Source organism: Acinonyx jubatus, chromosome A3 (assembly GCF_027475565.1).
Source record: "Acinonyx jubatus isolate Ajub_Pintada_27869175 chromosome A3, VMU_Ajub_asm_v1.0, whole genome shotgun sequence".
Taxonomy (NCBI): Eukaryota; Metazoa; Chordata; class Mammalia; order Carnivora; family Felidae; genus Acinonyx; species Acinonyx jubatus.
This window is the reverse complement of record NC_069388.1, coordinates 63,785,506-63,807,210: the sequence shown is the minus strand read 5'-3', so window position 1 is coordinate 63,807,210 and position 21,705 is coordinate 63,785,506. Positions and strand designations below refer to the sequence as shown.

The following is a 21,705-nucleotide window of genomic DNA, read 5'->3' as shown; positions in this document are numbered from 1 at the left end:
CTTTCTTGAAAGGGTTACATTTTTTAAAAGTTTATCTGCAGGCCTCAGAAGCCAGTTGGCTGTAAGTTCTTGTGAAAAAATTGCTTGCGGTAAGTTTCTCTGGTTGATCACATGCTAAGAAAAGCCACTGAAGGGTTATCTTCAGTTACCTACCAGCTTCTCCAATACAGTAGATTCTGTGGACCTCTCCCTAAACGCACTGTACTTGAATTTACCATTACTCATGGATTTTGCACCAGCAAAGAGTTTTAAGGATTTTGGCCCAGTTCAGTGTCTCAGTTTAACACAGAGGTTAGACAATTGATGATTAAGGCGCAACTCACATTGCTGCCCCTTTGACATGGCTGCTGACACAGCATATGCGGTAAAGCTGGCACCCTCCCTCCAAGCTGAACTAAGCGTGTACTGCTGTGTGCCCACCTGTGTAGATGCAGCTCCTGTAGGTAGTGTGAAAGGAGTCCCGGGTCTTTCTTTTCTGCCACAGTGGAACTTATAGTTGGTCTTTAATATTAAGAGCAGTACATTTGAAAATACACATAGAACCTGTGGTATTGGCATAAAAAATTATTTCTGAACTTTCATTTGTGTCCCACCACTTACTCTACAATCATAGTTAGAATGTCGGGCTTTCTCCTAGACTACAAGCTCTCCTTTTAAATCACTGAACATCTGTCTCCCTGAATTACAAATCACGGCCTGCTTTGTCTGTACCTACTCACTTACAAAATGACCATGCTCTTGCATTTTATGTTTTGTTTACTGATAAAATTGCAACTGAGTCAAACGAATGGATAAAAATAAACCAGTACTAAAGTCTCTTGGAAATGTTGAGAGTGGACAGTCGACTTCAGGCCCTCAGCCCTTGCAGCCTGGCTCTTTGCGAAATTGCGAAGCCTGTGTGTTGGGCCCACACACAGGCTAGGAGCCTGTTGCTAAGAGCAAGTTGTTTTTAAAGCGACTGACTTGCATCACCATGGTTCTCCTGTGCTCCGTGGAGTGCCGTGGTGCTTTAATGCCACAACGCCAGTCCCCGGCTCCCAAACTGAACGGATATATCTGAAGTCTTACGAGTCTCAAGAATTTCTTATTCTTTGGGGGAAAATCTTGCAAAGATTAACTCTGTGAGAGGAAAACCCTTGAGTATGTAACAAGTTTCTGTTGCAAATATCAGCGATTTTAGGTTATATAAGCATTCTGCTTGAAAAGCAAGCATCATCTCTGCTGCAAGTCTGTGTTTTAACTTTGTGCAGATGTGCGCTGAAAGAACATGATGTGCTTATTTGTTGCATTTATGCTACTTTCTTACTTAAGTAGGATGGATGAAATTTCATATTAAATAAAAACAGCAGCTCTGACGGCAGTCCTTAGCAAACTGAAAAGCCTTCCAGAGACAGTGGAGAAAATGACACTGTGACTTTAATAACTCATTCACGTTTGAGAGAATTGTCTACATAAATGCATGTATGTAATAATTTCTGTGTGGGATTTATCAGTATTAGCTGTCTCATGTGTAAAACTAATCTGCCATTAAATCATGTTGGTGAAATGTTACCAGAAGTATTATGTTTTATATATATCCCTTATTTTGACACGACTGCAGTTATAAACAGATACACGCTGATGTGTACAGCATGAAACTCCAGTCAGTGAAAATGGCTCTGTGGCCTTGGGCAAATTATTTAACTTCCCTGAACCTTAGTTTTCCTTTTCTGTGTGATAGGACACCTAGCCTTTAGGATTATTGTCAGGATTAAATGAGCACGTCGATCGAGCACTTGCGTAATTCCTGGCACTTATTGTTAGTACACGTTCACCTCCTTTCTGTGTTCCAAGCTTCATAAAAGGCAGTGTGTTTTTATATGGTATTTTTGAGGCAGAAAGTACTTTGTATTGAGTATTACTTAGCCTATCCAGTTCTAAAATGAAACTTTGTATTACATGTTACTTACCACATTCAACTCCAGGGTGAAAATTCAGAATATGTAGAATAAATTTTTCTTAGGCTATTTAAAGAACACATATTTATTGAATGATTACCAACTGTAAAACATTGTTTCCTATCATTTACAGTTGAATGTATTTGAAATCCAGGAGGGGAGCAATCAGTCTGAATGCTATATTCCCAGTTCATTTTACAGTCCCCCTTTTGTTTGCTATTTTTCCTTTTTCATCAACCCTGTTGTAACTTTAAGAAAGTTGTCAAAATAAAGTAGCATTTGACTTTGTTCCATAGTCATTTAAAAATAGGATTGATCAATACGAAACATTAGCCAGGAGCACAATTTGGTACTTTTTTATTGATTTCAGTTACCAGTGCCCTCGGGCTTCTGGTGTGAGAATGAAAATGATATATGAAATATGCACCCAGGTTAAACAGACCAATTTTCTTCTTACATCTGCAACCACTATAAACAGAATTCTTTATATGGAAGTGGCTTTGGAAGCAGTTGAGTCTCATGCGCATGGGCACGCGCATGTACACACACAATGCGCGCGCGCACACACACACACACACACACACACACACACACACACAACCTTAAGACTCCAAGCAGCCTCCTAAGCCAGTGTTTTTGTTATTGAGGCCAAGACTTGTACAGTGCTTTGGAAATTTTCTGCCATTTAGTTACTTTTATTAATTATAAAATGCCATTCAAAGTTATAGATTTACAGCCCATGAATATGCTTTGGCATCTTAATGGTGATTATAAGCCAGAATCTTGAGGATTTGAAAGATGTTCTACTAAATAACTAGTTACAGACCAATCAAGCCAAGAGGATAAATACCGGGGAAGCCTGCTCAGCAGGGCATATGCATCATTTAGAAAGTTGTGCACAAAAGTTGGCTGTGGGCAGAAGTTGTCGTAGGTCAGCTGTCCCGTCAGTCAGCTTCAGCAGCTGTTCCCTGTCACCAGGGCCCTTATGTGCTACTGCCTGTCCAACAGCACCAGCAGATACTGGCTACCTCTCTGGTGGGCTGGAGAAGCCATGGACACACACACTTACAGTGTAGGTCTCACTGGCCACCAGCTTGGACAGCGACCAAGCACCAATTCCTTGGTCTTTCATTAGACCATTCACCAAGATCTACTCTCTAGAGAATTAGTTGGGTTTTGGGGAATCTATCTGTTTTTCAACAAAAATATAGCCATGGGAATATAGAAAGATGGCACATTTGGGCCCAAAGAGAAGCCCTCAGTGAGAGATGAGAGAGCTTTCTCCACCAGGTGCCAGATGATCAGTACCACATGATCACTGAAGAGGCTTTTCTGGTTGAACACAACAATGCAGAACGAGACTGGAAATGACAAGCATTCCTTTTGTGATAATGCAGCACCCTGCCAAATGGGATACCTCCCAATTCTGATTATAGACAAGCCTCCAACAGTTTTCTTTTTCCCTTCTTGTGTTCCAGAGACATCCTTAGAGGAAAGGATTTGAGGGCATTAGTATCACTATCTGTCTGATTACTGTGTTGACATTTTTAAAGTGCCATTAATCATAGGAAATGGAACTTAATGATGTTGAAAAATACCCAGCCAAGAACTGTCAAGAAAGTTAGCTACGGCCCAATATTCAGATGAAACTGAAGGGGGTAATTCCTTAACCCTTTGCTTTTTTCTTAATTATTACTGAACTCGGAAGCTAAGTAATTGAGAGGCAGCAAATAAGGGAATGCTAAACATAGCAAAGGGAAACTGAGAAAGGCAGGTATTTTTATTTTGTAAATATTGCAACTACAATTTATACAGCATATGAAGATAATATTCATCTTAAGATGATGTAATTGAGATCTTACTTGCCTCTACCCCTTCCATTTTGTAAGAAAGTTATTTTTTCTTTTTAATATCTCCTCCCATATTTTTTCTGTGGACTCAATACTTAATATACTTGATATAATCTATTCCGTGTGAAGCTTGACTGGCAATGAGATTTGAGAGTTCGTAGGCTGACAGCATCCCTGCACAGGTAACACTGCCGTCCTGGGGCCACAAAAGTAAAAAGCAGTGATATGGCATATGAAAAGAATAATTCATTTGTCAAAAGCTGGCAGTTCTTACTGGATATTTTGTTGGATTTTGATAGCATCAGTTCTTGTTTGCCTGTTAGCGAATTTAAATTCAAATAAGTGTTCCTAACTCAAATTTAGGAAACATGAGGCAAACTGAGGTATCCTTACTTAGAAAATATATATGACACTAAACTCTAATGAACATTATACTGTAAAGTGTTTCTGATCCTGATTTTGAGCAGGTGCTTCATTGGGAAACAGCACAAGAACCTAAATTTATCGCCTCCTCTTTTTTTTTTTTTTTCCAAGATAGATCATTCATCATAGCACGGGACACATAACAGATATTCAATCAAGACTGATTGATTGGTTGATTAATGGTACATGGATCTGAGATGAATGAATTTTAGGGTGACCTCTTTGAAAAATAAGTAATATTTGGAAAATAAGTAATATTATTAATAAGTGTTGGGCTTTTTTTGTCCCTGCAGGTTTTTGTCATTCATCAGAGGGACGCTGTATGAGATTGGAAAGCCTGAAATGGAGCAAAAAATAAATTCGTTCCTTGAAAAGGAGGGCATAGAGAAAATTGCAGAAAGTTTGCAAACAACAGTTCACACCTTACAGGTCATCATAGATGGTCTCAGCCAGCCTGAGAGCTTTGACTTTCGAACAGGTAAATAATTAAACGTGAATAACAGCACCTTTTACTTGTATAGCTCACGTTATCTCCCGTGGCCCTCACAACAAACCTCTGCCATAAGCAAAAACGGATATTATTCTCCATTCTGTACGTGTGGAAACTAAAGCACAGTGACCTTTCTTCAAAGTCATTGCAGGTAGTTAGTATCCAGAGCCAAAGCTAGAAGCCCTCTCTTCCCACTCCTTATCCCATGCTTATTTTCCATCACACTAGACTTAAATGCATCACACACTGGCTGCTGTGTGCATGGAGGCACACATTTTTCATAATCCTCTTGTAAGCTGTTATCTCGTAGGAGCCAGAAGTCCAAGGTGAGGCATTCAGTTCATAAACTAAAAAGTGAATCTTCCTGAATTACAGCCTTCCAGGTTACTGGATTCTGTGTCAGCGAACACACTGAACAAATAAGATACTATCTCTCTGTTGATTTTCCTTCTAATTAAAAGTGCTCTCAGTTTTCAGCATAGGTGGATGGTGAGGGAACAGCCATAGTTGTTGAGAGCAATGACCCGATGAAAAAGAATTAAGGGATCAAATGACCTACTTCCTAAAGAAGTTTGAATAGGAAGCACAGATTTAAATGAATCTGTACTTGTATCATAACCAGTTTTATGACACCATGTTTAGGGCTTGACTCTTTTCAGTCTGAGTTAGGCTCTGTTGAGGGGGTTAGACATGCTTCTTTGAAAAGGTTTAAAGGAGTTTAAAAACACACCCAATAAGGGGTGCCTGGCTGGCTCAGTCGGAAAAGCAAGTGACTCCTGATCTCAGGGTTGTGAGTTCAAGCCCCGCGTTGGGTATAGAGCTTACTAAAAAATAAATAAACTTAAAAAAGAAGAAAAACTCACCCAGTGAGTTATACTATTCCCTCAACTTTTCTGTAAGTCAGAAATTACTTTTTTTTTTTTTTAAGTTAGAGAAAAAATAAACAGTAAGATGTATTACAAAAATGTAGGCGACCCCAGGGTGGTCCGTCCAAAGTGGATGTTTCAGTAGACAGATGCACCTTCATTTGGAGTCCTGATGTCCTTGTATGTGAATTCTCTAGCAGGATACCAGGGAGAGCAGCAGTTCTCAAACCTGGTGGGATACGAGGCTGGTATGCCTAGGACCACCACATACAGAAGACTGGGAACTATTCTCTCTCTAGCTGCAGGCCTCCTGTACTGGGTTTTCTTGTCCGTCTTCATTTTTCTGTCTTGGTGTGGATTGCTCCATTATCCTAGTTACATTGTAGACTAAGAGCAAAGATCGACATTCAGATTATATGGTTCAGTTAAACAACCAACTGCTAAGTAGAGGCCCTCACCTTGTCATGCCCTTAGTGAGCAGAAAACCTGGGCTCTGGACCAAGCTTACCAGTTACTGCAGTGTTTTATCAGTGTGACAAGTGAAATTTCAAATAAGTCTCTTTTAAACTCACTTTGGAATTGACCTTTGCCCTAGTGTAAGTCACAATTCTCAAAATGTCTGAAAACTTTTATTTTAATACTAAAAATATCCCCAAGAGGGAAGGCAAACAGTCATACTTGAGAAGAGGCAGTTAGTATGTTGGATATTTCCTCATTACAGTATTTATAAATGTTACCTTTTTTCTTTTCTCCGTCTTCTCAAAAATATTCCCTTCCTTGATGCCACATTCTTTCCCTGTACCCATCCCGTCTTCTATTTTCTCAGTGGCGTGATCAGTTCTATTTCTATTAACACTCTGGTTGCTAGTTAGTTCCTATAATTGGGTTTGAAAGAAGCAGCCCGGTGACAGGAGACTGACTATGTAGGCTTGGCCATCAAAGTGTTAATGTTTGCCTGGTACATGGAGGATTTTCTGATTTCTCAGTGGCCCAGGCTGTCTTCAGGAACATGTTAAGTAGTTCCTGACTCTGATTTTCCATGCAAAATTAAACTAAGCAGCTGATCAGGAACCCTTGGGGGAATCTGTGGCAGCTGAACCTCTGTAAGAAAAAAGAATTTCCAAGCATAAAAACAATGCCATGAGACCTCAAGACCATCCTACCTCTCTGATCCTGATCAATGACTCAGTTTCACTTTGCTTTGACACAGTCGCTGCCCAGTGTAATATCACAACAGGTTTCTTGCTTCTGGAATCCACTGCTTCGGTGTCAGGGGAAAATCTAAAGAATCAATTCGTTTTTGCATATTCCTTTTTTATGAGGAAAATGAGATTTGAGGTTTAAAGAGGGCTTTTTTGTTTTACAGGCAAAAGGTAAATTAAAAAAAGAAAAACAAACTTGATTTCAGGATGGTTGGACTGGGGGAGGGGAACCAAGAGGTGGCCAGTTGTTAGTACAACTGTAAAGGATAGCTTTAACAAGTAATCAGGATCAAGCCAACAGCTGTGGAGGAAAAGGAAGTGGGATGGGTGGAGGGAAAATGAGGCCTTGGTAAAAGGAGATCCAAGCATAGAATGTTCTTTGTTATTAGAATCAACATTCAGTAATCCTAGGAAAGGGGGCCAAGAAGAGCATGGGAAAATGGAATCCACAGATAACCCCAGAGTCCCACTTAGACTTTTATTTCTACCCTTCTCCCTCATGAAACCTCTGTTGTTGTTCTTGTTTTGTTTTTACTAGAGCCATGATTCCTTGGCACGCTTAATACCCACTTTTTGGGAGGATGGTGTTAACGAACACTGTACGCATACACCGGGGCGAACAAGAAAAGAGGGCTGTAAGGAACTTGAGAGCAGAGATCTGTGTGTCTTCATCTTTGTAGCTCTAGCACCCAGCAGAGTGTGTGGACAGGAGCTGATAAATGTTTGATGAATTGAATTGAAGGAGGAGAAAGAAGATTAGGTACTGGCCGATCTGGGTTTCTGAGCCATAGATAGTCAAGAATCTATTAAGTTTTTGATTGGGTAAATATATTCAAAATGGATGGAAATTGATTCGTGAATCCCAAATTCATGGAGGGAAATGAGAGAGGAGAGCATTTTAATTTCATCTACACTTGACCAAATGTTGACATACTTTCTACCACCTGTAAACAGTTTGAGAATTCAGGAACTGGGGGGAAAACTCCCCATCTTCTGTTGGGGAAGATCTTACTTTTCTCAGTGTTTGTCATTTGGCCTTGTGTATTCATTGAACAAAGATGTTTTCCCATCACCTCCTCATAAAAAGGAACACAAGACCCTCTATTCTTCTCGGTCCTTGTGTGTACTACTAATGTTTGCATGTTAGCAAGATAGAGTTTGGAGAGAAAAAAGTGTTCAGGTAAATTCTCCTGACCGTTACTACTATGTGAATGCTGCTTCTCCAGCTGAGATACATATTCCCTGAAGGCAGGCCTGGGTTTCAGCTTCTTTCATGGCCCCTCTCAATGCTTACTCCTGGTCCAGCATGTAACTGACACGTGGTAAATACTTATTTACTAATGCATATTGTGTCTAGGAGGTACAGGACCTACTATTTACGCTGTCTTTTTTTCCCGTTTCCTTGTAGATTTTGATAAACCTGATTTCAAGAGAAGCATAGTCTGCTTGGAAGACCTGCAGGTTGGGACAGTTCTCACAGGCAAAGTCGAGAATGCCACTCTGTTTGGAATTTTTGTAGATATAGGAGTGGGGAGATCAGGGCTGATTCCCATACGAAATGTGACAGAAGCAAAACTTTCTAAAACAAAGAAGAGAAGGAGTCTTGGACTGGGCCCTGGAGAAAGAGTGGAAGTCCAAGTACTCAACATTGACATCCCCCGATCTAGGATTACTCTGGACCTCATTCGGGTGTTGTGAGTGTCGTACTAAAAGTCAAATACTGATTTTATTTCCTCATTTCTACAGGTGGGCAAGAATAAGTCAGATGTTTGTGAATTCTAGGTAGCAGGTGAGAAAGAATTCACTCAATATCAGAAGTATTTTTCAAACGCTTTCCTTATTTTTCTTCCTGAATAAATAGAAAAGTAACAGCTCAATTTCTTTTCCCCTTAAAGAAAACAACTAGTAGACATCCTTATGGTCTTTACTTAGTAATGATTTTTTGACCCAAATCTTATTTTTTGTATTTCATCTTAGACTCCTTTTGCATTTTGTATAACAAATTGTTTCATTTCTACTTGCCAGCTTGCCTTGCTGGACTTGTATGGAATTGCTTTCTTCATCTGAATTGTACGATGTTTCTTGACATAGAAGGATGGGCAGTGTTTCGCCCTCCCTTTTTTACAGATTTTTTTAAATCAGGTCTTTTGGACTTGATTCATGATTTTCTCTTGCCAAGTAAATAAAAAATAGGCCAATTAGATCCTGATGTGTTCATAACCATCAAGTGAATGGCTCAAAACATTTCTGAGAAGGATATATGTATCGACCCCTACAATAAAGTTCTGTGGCTGGTGACCTTGTTTTTGTTATGTTAACTCAGTGAATGACCTAGGAGTACATCTTGATTAAAGATGTGGCACGTATGGGAAGCCTCTGGAAATTGGAAGGATGGCATTCGGTTTGACTTTGCTTACCACAGAAGGGTATATATTCTTTCTTAAGCATTCAGATTAAACTTCAAAGGGGGGAAGAAATGGCCTTCCTAAAGACTGACTATAGATCAGGTATGAAGGGACAAGAAAAACAAGTAGATAAAGCAAGTGACTCTTAACTCTGTTTTTGTTCAGTGGAGATGGTGAGTATTAGCATGCCCATTCAGGGTCAAAATTGTTTAAATAGAGCCCATACTAGACTGGTGTTTTGTCCATTCTGGCTGCTCTGGCTGATTTGCTTAATGGAGTCATTTGCATGACTGAATGAATACCTGGTTTTCTCCATGTGTAATGAGTGGAAGGGTTCCTAAAGAGGGTAACCAGTCCTGCGCTTATTGCCTGGAACAGTCCTAGTAAATACTCATTTGTCCTGGTATGATTTTTAATAGTGCTTCTTTTTTATTCCCAAACTGTCCCATTGTGCATAATAAGTCATATGATCACCTTAGTAATACAGTCCCTTACAAAGTGGTAAATTGGACTGCATTTATTGATAGTTCTGCCTGGTAGTTTGCCAGTCTCAAAATATGCGGTCTTCCAACTGTTGTACGTAGATTTTTTTTAAGGCAGTACGTCCCTTAGAAGTTGTATAACTGAAGGCCTGTTTTCCTGACAGTTTCATTTCTGAAATGCTTTTCTCTCTGTTACTGGTCTTTAAGAGACAATGGATCTTAATGTTGTACTTTAAGTTGACCTTCCTACTCCTTTCCAGTGTTCTTCCTGGTTCATAATTTGTAGATCAGTGATGAGTGATATGCACCCAAAGGGTCTTATTCTGAAGCCTGCAATGTAATTTAAAAAAAATGCCTTTTTTTTTAAATTGAAGCATAATTGGCATATAACATCATATTAGTTTCAGGTGTACAACATGATTTGATATTTGCATATATTTCAAAATGATTACCATAATAAATCTGGTTAACATCTATCACCATATATGGTCAAACAGATGCTTTTGGGGAAGAAGTCCTCTCCTTGGCCACTTTAAATGCAGGAACCAGAGCATTTGAAGCATCTCTGTTGACCTGGTAGCTAAGCCTTTGTAGACACAAGAAGAGCTTGATATTGAACTGGGTTGCGTGGCTGGTCCTTTCCAGCCCAAACATGGTGGAAGCTCTATAAGGCCTACACTGGGAAAAGTGGGACATGTGTCATTCATCATGTACCCCTAGAAAGTAGCATGGCTCTTGGTGATCAGTATGTTCAACTAATCCTAGTCCCTATCCTACTGATAATCCACAATGTGACTTTGAGCTGGTATCTTTACTTCTCTGGGCCTCCTTTTCCCAAGTTTAAAATGGGCATGATTGTAATACAGCATTAATTCTCCCAAAATTTATTGGTGTCCTCCTGACACTGACCATACAGTTATGATGGGAAAATAGACCTTATCCCTGCCCTTATGGAGCTTAGAGTCAATTGAGGAAAAAAGAATCTTTAATTGAGAAATCACATGCAAATGTAAAGTTACAATGAGGATAAGCAATATGATAGCTAGCATGTAATAGAGTGGTTTACTTAGTCAGAAATGTCAAAAAATGTTTCGGAGGGGTTTCACTGAAATGTGAAAGATGTCCAGAAGTTAACAAGATGGATACTTTGCTGACCTTAACAAGAGTTGTTTCTGATAAATGGTAGGGGTGAGAGCCTGATGGGATTGGTAAATAGTGGGAGGAGTTAGATTGGGGATTTTGAATAATAGACAATTTGTTCAGGAGGTTTGGCTGTCAAGCAAGAAGAGAAATCGTATAGTGGTTGGCAGGGGAAATGGAGTCCAGAGGGAGTTTTTGTATTTTTTTAAGAAGAAATAATAATATGTACAAATGGAAATGAGCTAGTAAAACAGGAAAATTTGAGACGGGAGACCGAGGGGAATCACTGGAATGATCCCCTTGAGTAGATGAGACTGGGTGGGATCTAGTACACAGTGACTGGTCTGAAATAGGAATACAAACAGTGTGTCCATCTTAACAAGAGAGAAGATTGCATGGGCCCAGACATAGGGAGGAGAACATGATGATGGAAGCTCATAGAAGGTCTCCTTGGGTCACTTCTATTTCTCTCATTGAAATAAAAAGGAAGGTCATCATAGGAGCCTGAAGATCAGGAGTAAAGAGAGTTGGAGGTGTGAGAAGAAAGGAAAAGGAGAGAAAAGGATGAAAAGAGTGAAAAGCCTAGGGAAATAGAGTGTGACTTCCAGTCAATGTTAAATGTTCCACTGCAGGTTAAGGGTCAGGCAAGTGGAAGATCAGTGCACTTGCTTATATAATTTTCTTCCACCACATCAGCTGGATGGGCACAGGTGGTGAGGTGGATCTAATCAGGTTTGGGAGTTTGCCAAGTGAGTAAAATGAAGAGAAGAGCAAGGAAGTTGAGGGAATGTGGACAAAAAAATTGTTGACCATGGAATTTAAACTCCTTAAGAAAGAGTGTAATGGGAAAATGAGGGGCAGTGAAAAAGCACAGGATTGATTGTAGGTCCTGATGGAGTTGGAGGAATGTTAGAGTGGAGGTGACAGAGGACATAATGGGTGAAAGAGTGGCCATCAACAGTGGGAAGCTTAACTTTGAAGTTACAGCTTTCAGGGTTGCAGTGCTTGGTAATTATAAAAAGGGGAGGGGATGATCACAGGAATAAGTAGCAGCGGTAGAAGACCAAGGATAAGATCATTAGAAAAGAGAAAGTCAAGGGGCTCCTGAGTGACTAGTGGATTAAGCAGCCAACTCTTGATTTCAGCTCAGGTCATGGTTTGTGAGTTCAAGCCCCTCATTGGGCTCTGTGCTGGCAGTATGGAGCCTGCTTGAGATTCTGTCTCGCTTGCTCTCTTGCTCGCTCGCGCTCTCTCTCTACACCTCCCCTGCTCATTCTCACGTGCTCTCTCTCCCTCTCAAAATAAATAAACATTAAAAAGAGGAAGTCAGGGAATTGAACCTTCAGGAAGAATTATCTATGTGGATAATGATTTTAGGAGGCTGTCACAGTAATGCAGGCATAAAATAACGGTGGCTTGGACAAGAATGTTAGTGGTAGAAATGGTGAGAAGTGGTGGGATTCTGGATATATTTGGAAGATGAACACAGAGCCAAACAGGATTTCCTGGTGTATTGGATATAAGATGTAAGACAGACTGGAGTCTAGGACGGTTTTTGGCCTAAGCAACCAGAAGGATGAAATTGTTATCTACTGACATGGAGAAGACTGTGTTGGACGGTTTGGGTGAAGGACTTTATTTTGGACCAGTTGAGTTTGAGATCCTTATTAGACATCTAAGTGGAGATGCCAAATAAGCAGTTGGCTCTTTCAGGCTCTTTCTGAAGTTCAGGGAAGAGAGCCGGGCTGGAAGTGTCAGTTGGTAATCGGCAGCATAAAACTGTACTAACAGCCCCAAACTGAATAAGATTACCAGTGGGTATAAATTCTTTGAACATCTCCCTAAGGGCAGGAATTTGTCTTGTCATGGCAGGGCCTGCCTAGATGCCTATTCAGAATTCTCCCCCTCTTCCTTACTAAAAGAATTCTGATTTGAGGGGGGGCGATAATGTGACTAATGGACGCGGATGTGGCTATGTGGTGTAGTTCTGGCCAGTGAGTGTAGGCAAAAGTCATGGGGTGGGATTCTAGAAAGGCTAGAAACAGTGGGTATCAGGACCAGCTATCATACTTTTCTTATCCGGTACCCTTGCCCTCCTTCCTGCTTGGAGTGCAGACAGAATGCCGGAAGTGCTGGAGGTCAGACAGTGACAAACACTCAATAGCGACTGCTGGACAGAAAGATAGAAAGTTCCTGAATCCATCTTGGCATTGTAGAGTCACACTACAGCCCTGAACTGCCTACTCTGGACTTCACGTTAGGTGAGAAAAATAAAAGTTTTATTCATTTAAGCTATTGAGGGGGCAGGGGAAGGTTTAGAGCAAAGTATATTTCATAATATATATCTGTGTTGTGCCATACTTAAATACCCTGTATTTAATACCAGCATGTGACAGGTACTCAATAAATGTGGATTGGATGAGTACATACCTAATAAAAGAGTTTAATAAAAATAGTTGAATATAAAATGTTCCCTAAAATCCAGTTTTCCTTACTCATGTTAGACAATATGATGGAATAAACAGTTCCCATTTATTACAACAACACACTGTAAAATATCTAGAAATAATCTTACAATGTACAAGATCAGTGTGAACAAAATGTGTAAAGCTTTACTAATGAATATAAAATAAAGCAGAAAGCATGAAGGCATACCGTGTTCCTGGATTGGAAGACATGGTATTGTAGAAAAATGAGTCCTCCAAAAATTATTATATATGTCTACTTTTGGCAGAAATCTAGTTATTCTAATCAGCTTTGCTTTTGTTTGTATGTGTATTTAAACTTAAGCTAAAAATTAAACTTATTTCAGGGCGCCTAGGTGGCTGAGTCGGTTGAGCATCCGACTTTTGATTTCACCTCAGGTCATGATCTCACAGTTTGTGAGTTTGAGCCCCACAGTGGGCTCTGTGCTGATGGCGCGGAGCCTGCCTGGGATTCTCTTTCTCCCTCTCTGTCTGCCCCTCTCTTTCTCTCAAAAATTAAAAAAAAATTTTTTTTTTTACAGTTTAATTAAAAAATATTAAACTTATTTGGAAGAATATGTAAAAAAAAATTCAAAACAATACCTTAAAAGAATAATATGAGGGAATAATATGAGGGAATTTGTCCTTCCAGATATAAAATATAGTCAAGAGCTGCCATAATTTAAACAGTATGGTAATAGCACAGGAAGAGATAAACAAAACGGTAGAATAACCAATTCGAAATCAGTGGGGATTTGGGGGGCCTGGATGGGTCAATCCATTAGGCGGCTAACTCTTGATCTCAGCTTAGGTCTTGATCTCAGAACCATAAGTTCAAAGCCCACATTGGGCTCCTCCCTGGGTGTGAAGCCTACTTTAAAAAAACAAAAAACAAAATCATTGGAGATTTAGTGTGTGTTAAAAGTGGCATTTCATGTTAAGGCAGAATCATATTGACATGCTGTACACAAAAATAAATTCCAGATGGGTTAAACACAGATAAAATTGTAAAAGAACTATAAGCAAACATAGAAGAGCTTTAAGAAGTGATTGAACAGCCATGGTTGTAGAATGCAAGAAAAAATAGAACATGGGCCTATAGACCTAAAAGTTCCATTCAGAAGACATTTATTGGATACCTCCATGAGATCCCGTGCCAGGTACTGGAGACAAAAGATGAATATGATATCTTTTGAGGATGTCTGCAGCCATGGGGAGTTGGAATTTAAACTGCGGCACAGAATATTTTAAGTTAAATATCATGGGCGGTTTGGAGTTAAGCCTGGCTGCTATCTACTTCAGAATATGGTGTCATCCCATCTCATTTGCAGCCAAAAGACCCTTTGGAATACTTGGTTTTGCATTAATGGAGTGCTCATGTTGAGGTGTCTATACCTCTAATCCTGACCTCGGAGTTAGCACTTGTGTTAAAACTAGAGACGGAAAGAAGGGACAGAATGGAAAAAACAAAAATACGTATTTAGTCAGTCTTGTCATTTTGGCTTCCTGCCTGAAATCAGTCATAATGAGTTGGATTTAAATAACAGATCATGGAGAACTTCAGAATGACTGGGCTCATTGCCAAAGCAGTCTGTTCCACAGGAAGAAAGATATAGATTTCTTCCCACTCACTCATTTTATATGGTGAGGATGATTCTGTGCGTGGAGGCTGAGTTTATTATTTAGAGGCAGAGTAGGATAAGCAGACTCTGGTCCTGTCAGCACTAAAAATTACCTTTTTAGAAATTAAATGTCACCCCCTGAAAAGATTTGCTATTCTCTTAGCTCATCTCAAGAATCTAAACAAGGATTATAATCCCCCTCCTCTCCAGTATTTTTAAGGAGAAACGTCTATCCCAGAAGAGAGGAAATAAATTATCAATCTAAATACTATGGGGAAACCTCTCATGTACTGGAGAATTTGTTACAGCTATATAGTCCATCTCATGTGACAGGTCAATCCTAGCAGAAAAATCTAAAGTTAGAGATGCAGTGTTGAAGGGAGAGATGGGTGAGGGAGGGAGAGCAGTGGAATAGCCCAGCATTGTTTTGTCTCAAGTTTTGAGAGTCTTGTTTTATCTAAGTAATGAGGCCAAATGTAAGTCTCCAGATTTGTTATAGTATTTTGCAAAAGCAGTCAAGTAATAGATGGACAAAAGCCTACTACTGAAAGCTTCCCACTTCTGATGAACTTTCCACCTCCTTATAGCCAGGCGCACAGTAACTGGGGAGGTTCTCCCCAAGAGAGCAACTCGCCTTTGGATGTCTTTCTCCAGTCCCAGCCATGGTTCTTTGATCACTTGATGACATTTGCCCACCTGCTTCCCAGGTTTGAATCTCTTGGCCATGAAGAAGAGAGTGGCACCAGTGAAAGTCGGACCTAAGGTTTGTTCAAGTTCTTTGCTTCACAAGGTTAAAAATGATTCCATGAAGCTAAAACTTAATATGCCAGCTGAGTCAAATTTGGTATAATTTGCTACTTGGGTAACCAAAACCACTGAATTTCTGGTAAACTAACAACCTCACTTCACCTATAATGGCACCCTCAGGGAACAACTGAAGGTATTTTGGTCATTTTCTTTTAACTTCATTTTCATTATTTTTCCCAATTGAAAGAGCAATACAAATATTGTCAAAAGTGCAAATAATGAGGGGCGCCTGGGTGGCGCAGTCGGTTAAGCGTCCGACTTCAGCCAGGTCATGATCTCGCGGTCCGTGAGTTCGAGCCCCACGTCGGGCTCTGGGCTGATGGCTCAGAGCCTGGAGCCTGTTTCCGATTCTGTGTCTCCCTCTCTCTCTGCCCCTCCCCCGTTCATGCTCTGTCTCTCTCTATCCCAAAAATAAATAAACGTTGAAAAAAAAAAAGTGCAAATAATGAAATATAAAAGCTGGTGAAAAACAAAAATCCCCTGTAATTTGAGGAATAGCCACCTTTTCTAGTTTATATTTTTTCTCAACTTTTTCTGCACATAGACTTCTTCATATATAAATATTTTTAACAAATCAGGGTGAGATTATATACATTATACCTTTTTATAATGTAGTACGTACATCTTTCCATGTTAGTACCTACGTATCTACCTTGATATGTTTCATCGTATGTATGTAAATCACTGCGAACAGTTCTGTGGTGAACACCATGGCACATTGTTCTAGAGCTAGTACTCTTTCCAAGTATACACATGTTTCATTGTTCACAGCTATTATGGAAAACCCCATAAAGATAAAGATCAGGGGCGCCTGGGTGGCTCAGTCGGTTAAGCGTCTGACTTCAGCTCGGGTCACGATCTCGCGGTCCGTGAGTTCGAGCCCCGCATGGGGCTCTGGGCTGATGGCTCAGAGCCTGGAGCCTGCTTCCGATTCTGTGCCTCCCTCTCTCTCTGCCCCTCCCTCGTTCATGCTCTGTCTCTCACTGTCTCAAAAATAAATAAACGTTAAAAAAAAAAAAAAAGATAAAGATCATGTAATGAAACTTCTATTTTGGTATGTCTGTTTGTATATTTGTATTGATACTAGGTTAAGATGTAAAATACATTCTTTATTGTAGGTTGAGATTTTTTTTTTAAGTATGAAAACTGAGGGGTGCCTGGGTGGCTCAGTCGATTAAGCACCCAACTCTTGAGTTCAGCTCAGGTCATGATCTCGCAGTTGTGAGGTCGAGCCCCACATCGGTCTCCACACTGGGTGTGGAGCCTGCTTAGGATTCTCTATCTCACCTTTTGTCCCTCCCTTGCTTGTGCTCTCTCTCTTTCAAAAAAAATTTTTTTTTAAGTATGAAAACCAAGGCTGGGAGGCATCTTTCTCTGTGGAGAAATCCTTTCTGCTCTCCTGAACTGAGCATGTTCCCCCTCACCACAGAGCCTGTGTAGGTGTCCTGTCATTCCTCTTGCCCGGAGCAGCCTCCCTTTGTTCTCATCCCCACCCCTTTGGATGTCACCCCAGATGGCATTTTCTCAGAAAAGACTTACTGAACTCCCAGACTAAATCAAGTTCACTTTTGTAGGCTCTCCTTGCACCATGTGATGCAACTTCCCTTCACTTCCTACACACAGTTTATGACTATACATTTATGTATGTGATAATAGCATTTAACTAATATCTTCCTCTGTCGATTGGAAACTCCACCAGGACAGCAACCTTGAATTCCCATCGCTATCCATGGTATTGGAACCTTCCCCCCTTTTTATTCATTCCTTACATCCTCAGATTTTGACTCCAGCTTCACCAGACCTGAGTTGTCCATTGTTTACCTTGATTCCTCCGGATACAGTGGTTGGCCTTGGTCTCTGCATTAGCTTTGCATTAGGTTTTCTAGAAAACAGCATGAGAAAAAGCTCTGCATTAACTCTGCATTAGGTTTTCTAGAAAACAGCATGAGAAAAAGCTTATGTACTCATGTTCTATTGGGGTTTACAATTCCAGGGCAGGAAGAGCAAGGGAAAGGGGAAAATGAGTCCAGGTAGTGAGAGGGCAAAACGAGATGTGCATACAGCCTCATAAGAAAACGCTGCCAGCTTCTTAGAGGCCAGGTTGTCTTTGAAGAAGTTATATGGAATGATGGTGGCTCAGATGGTAAGAGGGTGGAAGGAAGGTAGGAAAGAGGAGGAGTTTATCTGCTTTCTCCTTCCTGTCTCCTGTTTCGCACTGGTCACAGTTCATCCTACCAGGCATGGACTCCCCCATGCTTCTAGGTTGCCTTCTGTGGACAATTGCTAAGGAGGTAGGTATGGTTGGGTCAGACCTTTGTGTTGGAGCTACTTTGAGTCTCACTGCAACAAGTGTGATAGAGGCCACACTGAATTCTAGTCCTTATCCCCACTTCTCCAGTAAGCAGCACTAACTGCAGTGCTCAGCATCTGGCTGAGGATGAGAGTAGGGGTCACCTATTGAGGCTGGGTGAATCTGGGAGCATAAACAAGTCCAGTACAGCCTCTGGAGCATTAGAATTGAGCTTCTTCCAAACTGTTTCTGTGATCCACTAGCTCATGAACGCCCACCTTCCCTCCTTTTCCCCCCAGTTATCCCTTGATCCTATTCTGTACTTGTAGAGCTCAACTCTCACCCAGCTGCCTAGCCAGCTCTCCAGCAAACCAACCCCAGCATCTACCCATCCCTGGCCTCATAATGTATGGCAGCACTGGGTAACCTAGGTGCTGAAAAGCCTATGAACCTATTCGTTCATTATTTACAAGGTTCCCTTAGATTACTTCCCTCCCACCTGCACCTCTAAGAACACTGAGCAGAGACTGCACTTCCACTAAAGAAAGAAAATTAGAAATTCAGAGCAGTGGGGAGATCTCTGTGCCTCATGGAGAGTTTGGCTCCTGTATGATTGATACTGGAAGCTGTTGGAGTTGAAAATGGACATGAGTCAGGGGCCAAGAAAACTAAAACTGACAATTAATTGGCCCTTAACCCATCACATCTTTCAAAGAGGAAAACATACCCTCCATGCTCTACCCCATCCCCAAGATAAAAACATCAAAAACCCTAGGAGAGGATATGCAAAACCAGACTGTGTATGTCTAATTTGACAAAGGGTTATTTAAAAATAAATTGCTCAAGGCAAAGCACAGATGAAGAGAGTTCCTTTGGGCTTTGGCCAACTCTTCACTAATACTGTCTGCTGGCCCCAGTGAATAGAGCCAGGACCAAAGAAAATAGTCTGCAATCACAAATTTGCCTCCAGAAACTTTACCTTGGTCTTGTTTGAGTTTGGGTTTTGCTAACAGCTTTATTGAGATATCATTCACCATTTTTAAAAATTTCTTTTTATGTTTTTTCATTCTTGAGAGAGATAGAGAGAGAGACACACACACAGAGAAAAAAGCCGGGGAGGGGCAGAGAGAGAGGGAGACACAGAATCTGAAACAGGCTTCAGGCTCCGAGCTGTTAGCACAGAGCCTGATGTGGGGCTTGAACCCACGAACCGTGAGATCATGACCTGACCTGAAGTCGGACACCCAACCGACTGAGACACCCAGGCGCCCCAGTTCACCATTTAAATAAAGAGCACAAAGCAATGATTTTCATAGAGTTATGCAACCATCACAGTGAACTTTAGAACATTTTCATTACTCCAACAAGAAACCCTGTTTTTCTACATCCTCCTCACCACTTGTTATTCATCTGTATTTTTTATTACAGCCATCTTAGTGGATGTGAAGTTGTTTCACAGCGTGGTTTTAAATTGCATTTCCTTCATAAATAATAATATTGAGCATTTTTTCATGTGCTTATTGGCTGTTTGTATATTTTCTTTGAAGCAATGTCTATTCAGGCTCTCTGACCTCTTTTGAATTAGATTATTCTTCTACATTTTTAGGAGTTCTTTATATATTCTCTATGTAAGCCCCTTATCAGATAGATGATTTATAAAAACTTTCTTCAGTTCTGTGGGGTTTTCACTTTTTTTCATAGTGTCCTTTGAAAAGCAAAATTTTTGATAACATGTTGAATTTATTTTTTTCTTTTGTTTCCTGTGCTTTTGGTGTCATATTTAAGAGAACATTGCATAATTCAAGGTCATGAAGATTTACACATTTGTTTTCTTCTAAGAGTTTAATAATTTTAGTTCTTACATGTAGGTCTTTGATCCATTTTGAATTTTTTATTATATGAAATGAGGTAGAGCTCCAATTGATTTTGTTTTAATGTCCTAGCATTATAATTGTTAAAAGATAGTTCTTTCCTCATTTAATTATCTTGGTACACTTGTCAGTAATCAATTGACCATAGACTTATGGGTTCTATACTAAAGACAGATAGGTAAATTCTATTCCATGGTCTTTATAACTGTACTTATGCAGTACTATCCAGTCATGAGTACAGTATCTTTGTAATAATTTTGACATGACATGTGAGTCTTCCAACTCTATTCTTTTTCAAGATTGTTTTGGCTATTCTAGATCTCTTTCATTTGCATGTGGATTTTAGGCTCAGCGTGTTAATTTCTGAAAAGAAGCCAGTTGAGATTTTGATAGGGATTGCATTGAATCTGTAGACCATTTTGGGGAGTATTGCCATCTTAACAATATTAAGTCTTTCAATCCATGAACATGGGATGTCTTTCCACTTACTTATGTCTTTAATGTCTTTCAACAAAGTTTTGCTATTTTCAAAGTTTAAGTTTTATACTTCTTTTGTTAAGTTTATTCCTAAGTATTTTATTCTTTTTGATGCAGTTGTAAATGGAATTGCTTTCTTATGTTAATTTTTTGAATGTTGGCTGCAGTGTATAGAAATACAGTTGATTATTTTATACTGATTTATGTCCTGCAAACTTACTGAACTCACTACTTTTAATAGTTTTTTTAGTGGATTCCTTAGGGTTTTCTATATAAGATCATGCTATCTCTGTGAATGAGATAGTTTTACTTCTTTATTTCCACTCTGAATTTCTTTTATCTAATTTTCTTGCGTAATTTTTCTGACTAGAGCCTCCAGTACATTGTTGAACGGAAGTGGTGAGAGTGGATATTTTTGTCTTGTTCCTGCTCTTAAAGAGAAGGTGTTCAGTCTTTCATTATTCAGTATGATTTAGCTGTGCATTTTCTGTACATACCCTTTATCAAGTTAAGGAAGTTCCCTTCTATTCCTAGTTTTTTAGTGTTTTTATCATGTAGGGGTATTGAATTTTTTCAAATTCTTTTTCTGAATCTATTAAGATGAGCATGTGGGTTTTGTCCTTTATTCTATTAGTATGGTATATTACATTAATTAATTTTTGAGTGTTAAACCAATCTTTCATTCCTGGGATAAATTCCTTTTGGTCATGGTTTTTGTTATGGGTTGAATGAGGCCCCCCCCCCTCCCAAATTCATATGTTGAAGTCCTAACCTCCAGTATCTCAGAATGTGACCTTACTTGCAGAGAGGGCTGTAGAAAATGTAATTAGTTAAGATTCGGTCATTCTGGATTGAGGTGGACCCTGATCTGATTGACTCAGATCCTTATAAAAAGGAGAAATTTGGACACAGACATGCACACAGGTAGAATGTCATGTGAAGACTGAAGTTATACTGCTACAAACCTAGAAACTACCAGAAAGTAGGAGAGGCCTGGAACAGACTTCCCTAGCACCCTCAGAATGAACCAATCCTGCCAATACATTGACCTCAGACTTCTAGCTTCCAGAACTGGGAGGTAGTCAATTTTTGTTGTTTAAACCATTCACATTGTGAAACTTTGTTTGGGCAACTCTAGCATAGCAAACTTACACAGTGAATTAATCTTTTTATATATTATTGGATTTGGTTTGCTAGTTTTTTGTTGAGAATTTTTTGCATCTGTATTCACAACAGATGTTGATCTGTAGTTTTCTTCAATTGTGATCTTTGTCTGGAGTCATTTTCTTAGTGTTTCAATAGGCTTACCAGATAAGATGATAGGTATCAACCTACTTCACATTTATAGTAACTTATTCCCAGTGAGATACAGAAACAT

At 39.8% G+C, this 21,705-nt stretch overlaps 1 protein-coding gene across 5 annotated transcripts in view; it reads left to right on the top strand.

Annotated features, from left to right (window-relative positions):
- Positions 1 to 21,705, top strand: part of SRBD1 (S1 RNA binding domain 1) — a 385,358-nt gene that overhangs the window by 186,535 nt on the left and 177,118 nt on the right. For 3 of the 5 annotated variants that reach the window (XM_027072539.2, XM_015074725.3, XM_053200549.1), the window contains exons 20-21: positions 4,504 to 4,688; positions 8,177 to 9,066. In XM_027072539.2, coding sequence (XP_026928340.1) covers positions 4,504 to 4,688; positions 8,177 to 8,466 — 475 coding nt within the window. In that variant the 3' untranslated portion in view covers positions 8,467 to 9,066. Of the gene's footprint in view, positions 1 to 4,503; positions 4,689 to 8,176; positions 9,067 to 12,910; positions 13,057 to 15,469; positions 15,646 to 21,705 lie in introns of those variants that run through there. The other 2 variants (XM_053200548.1, XM_053200547.1) reach the window with 2 other exon arrangements.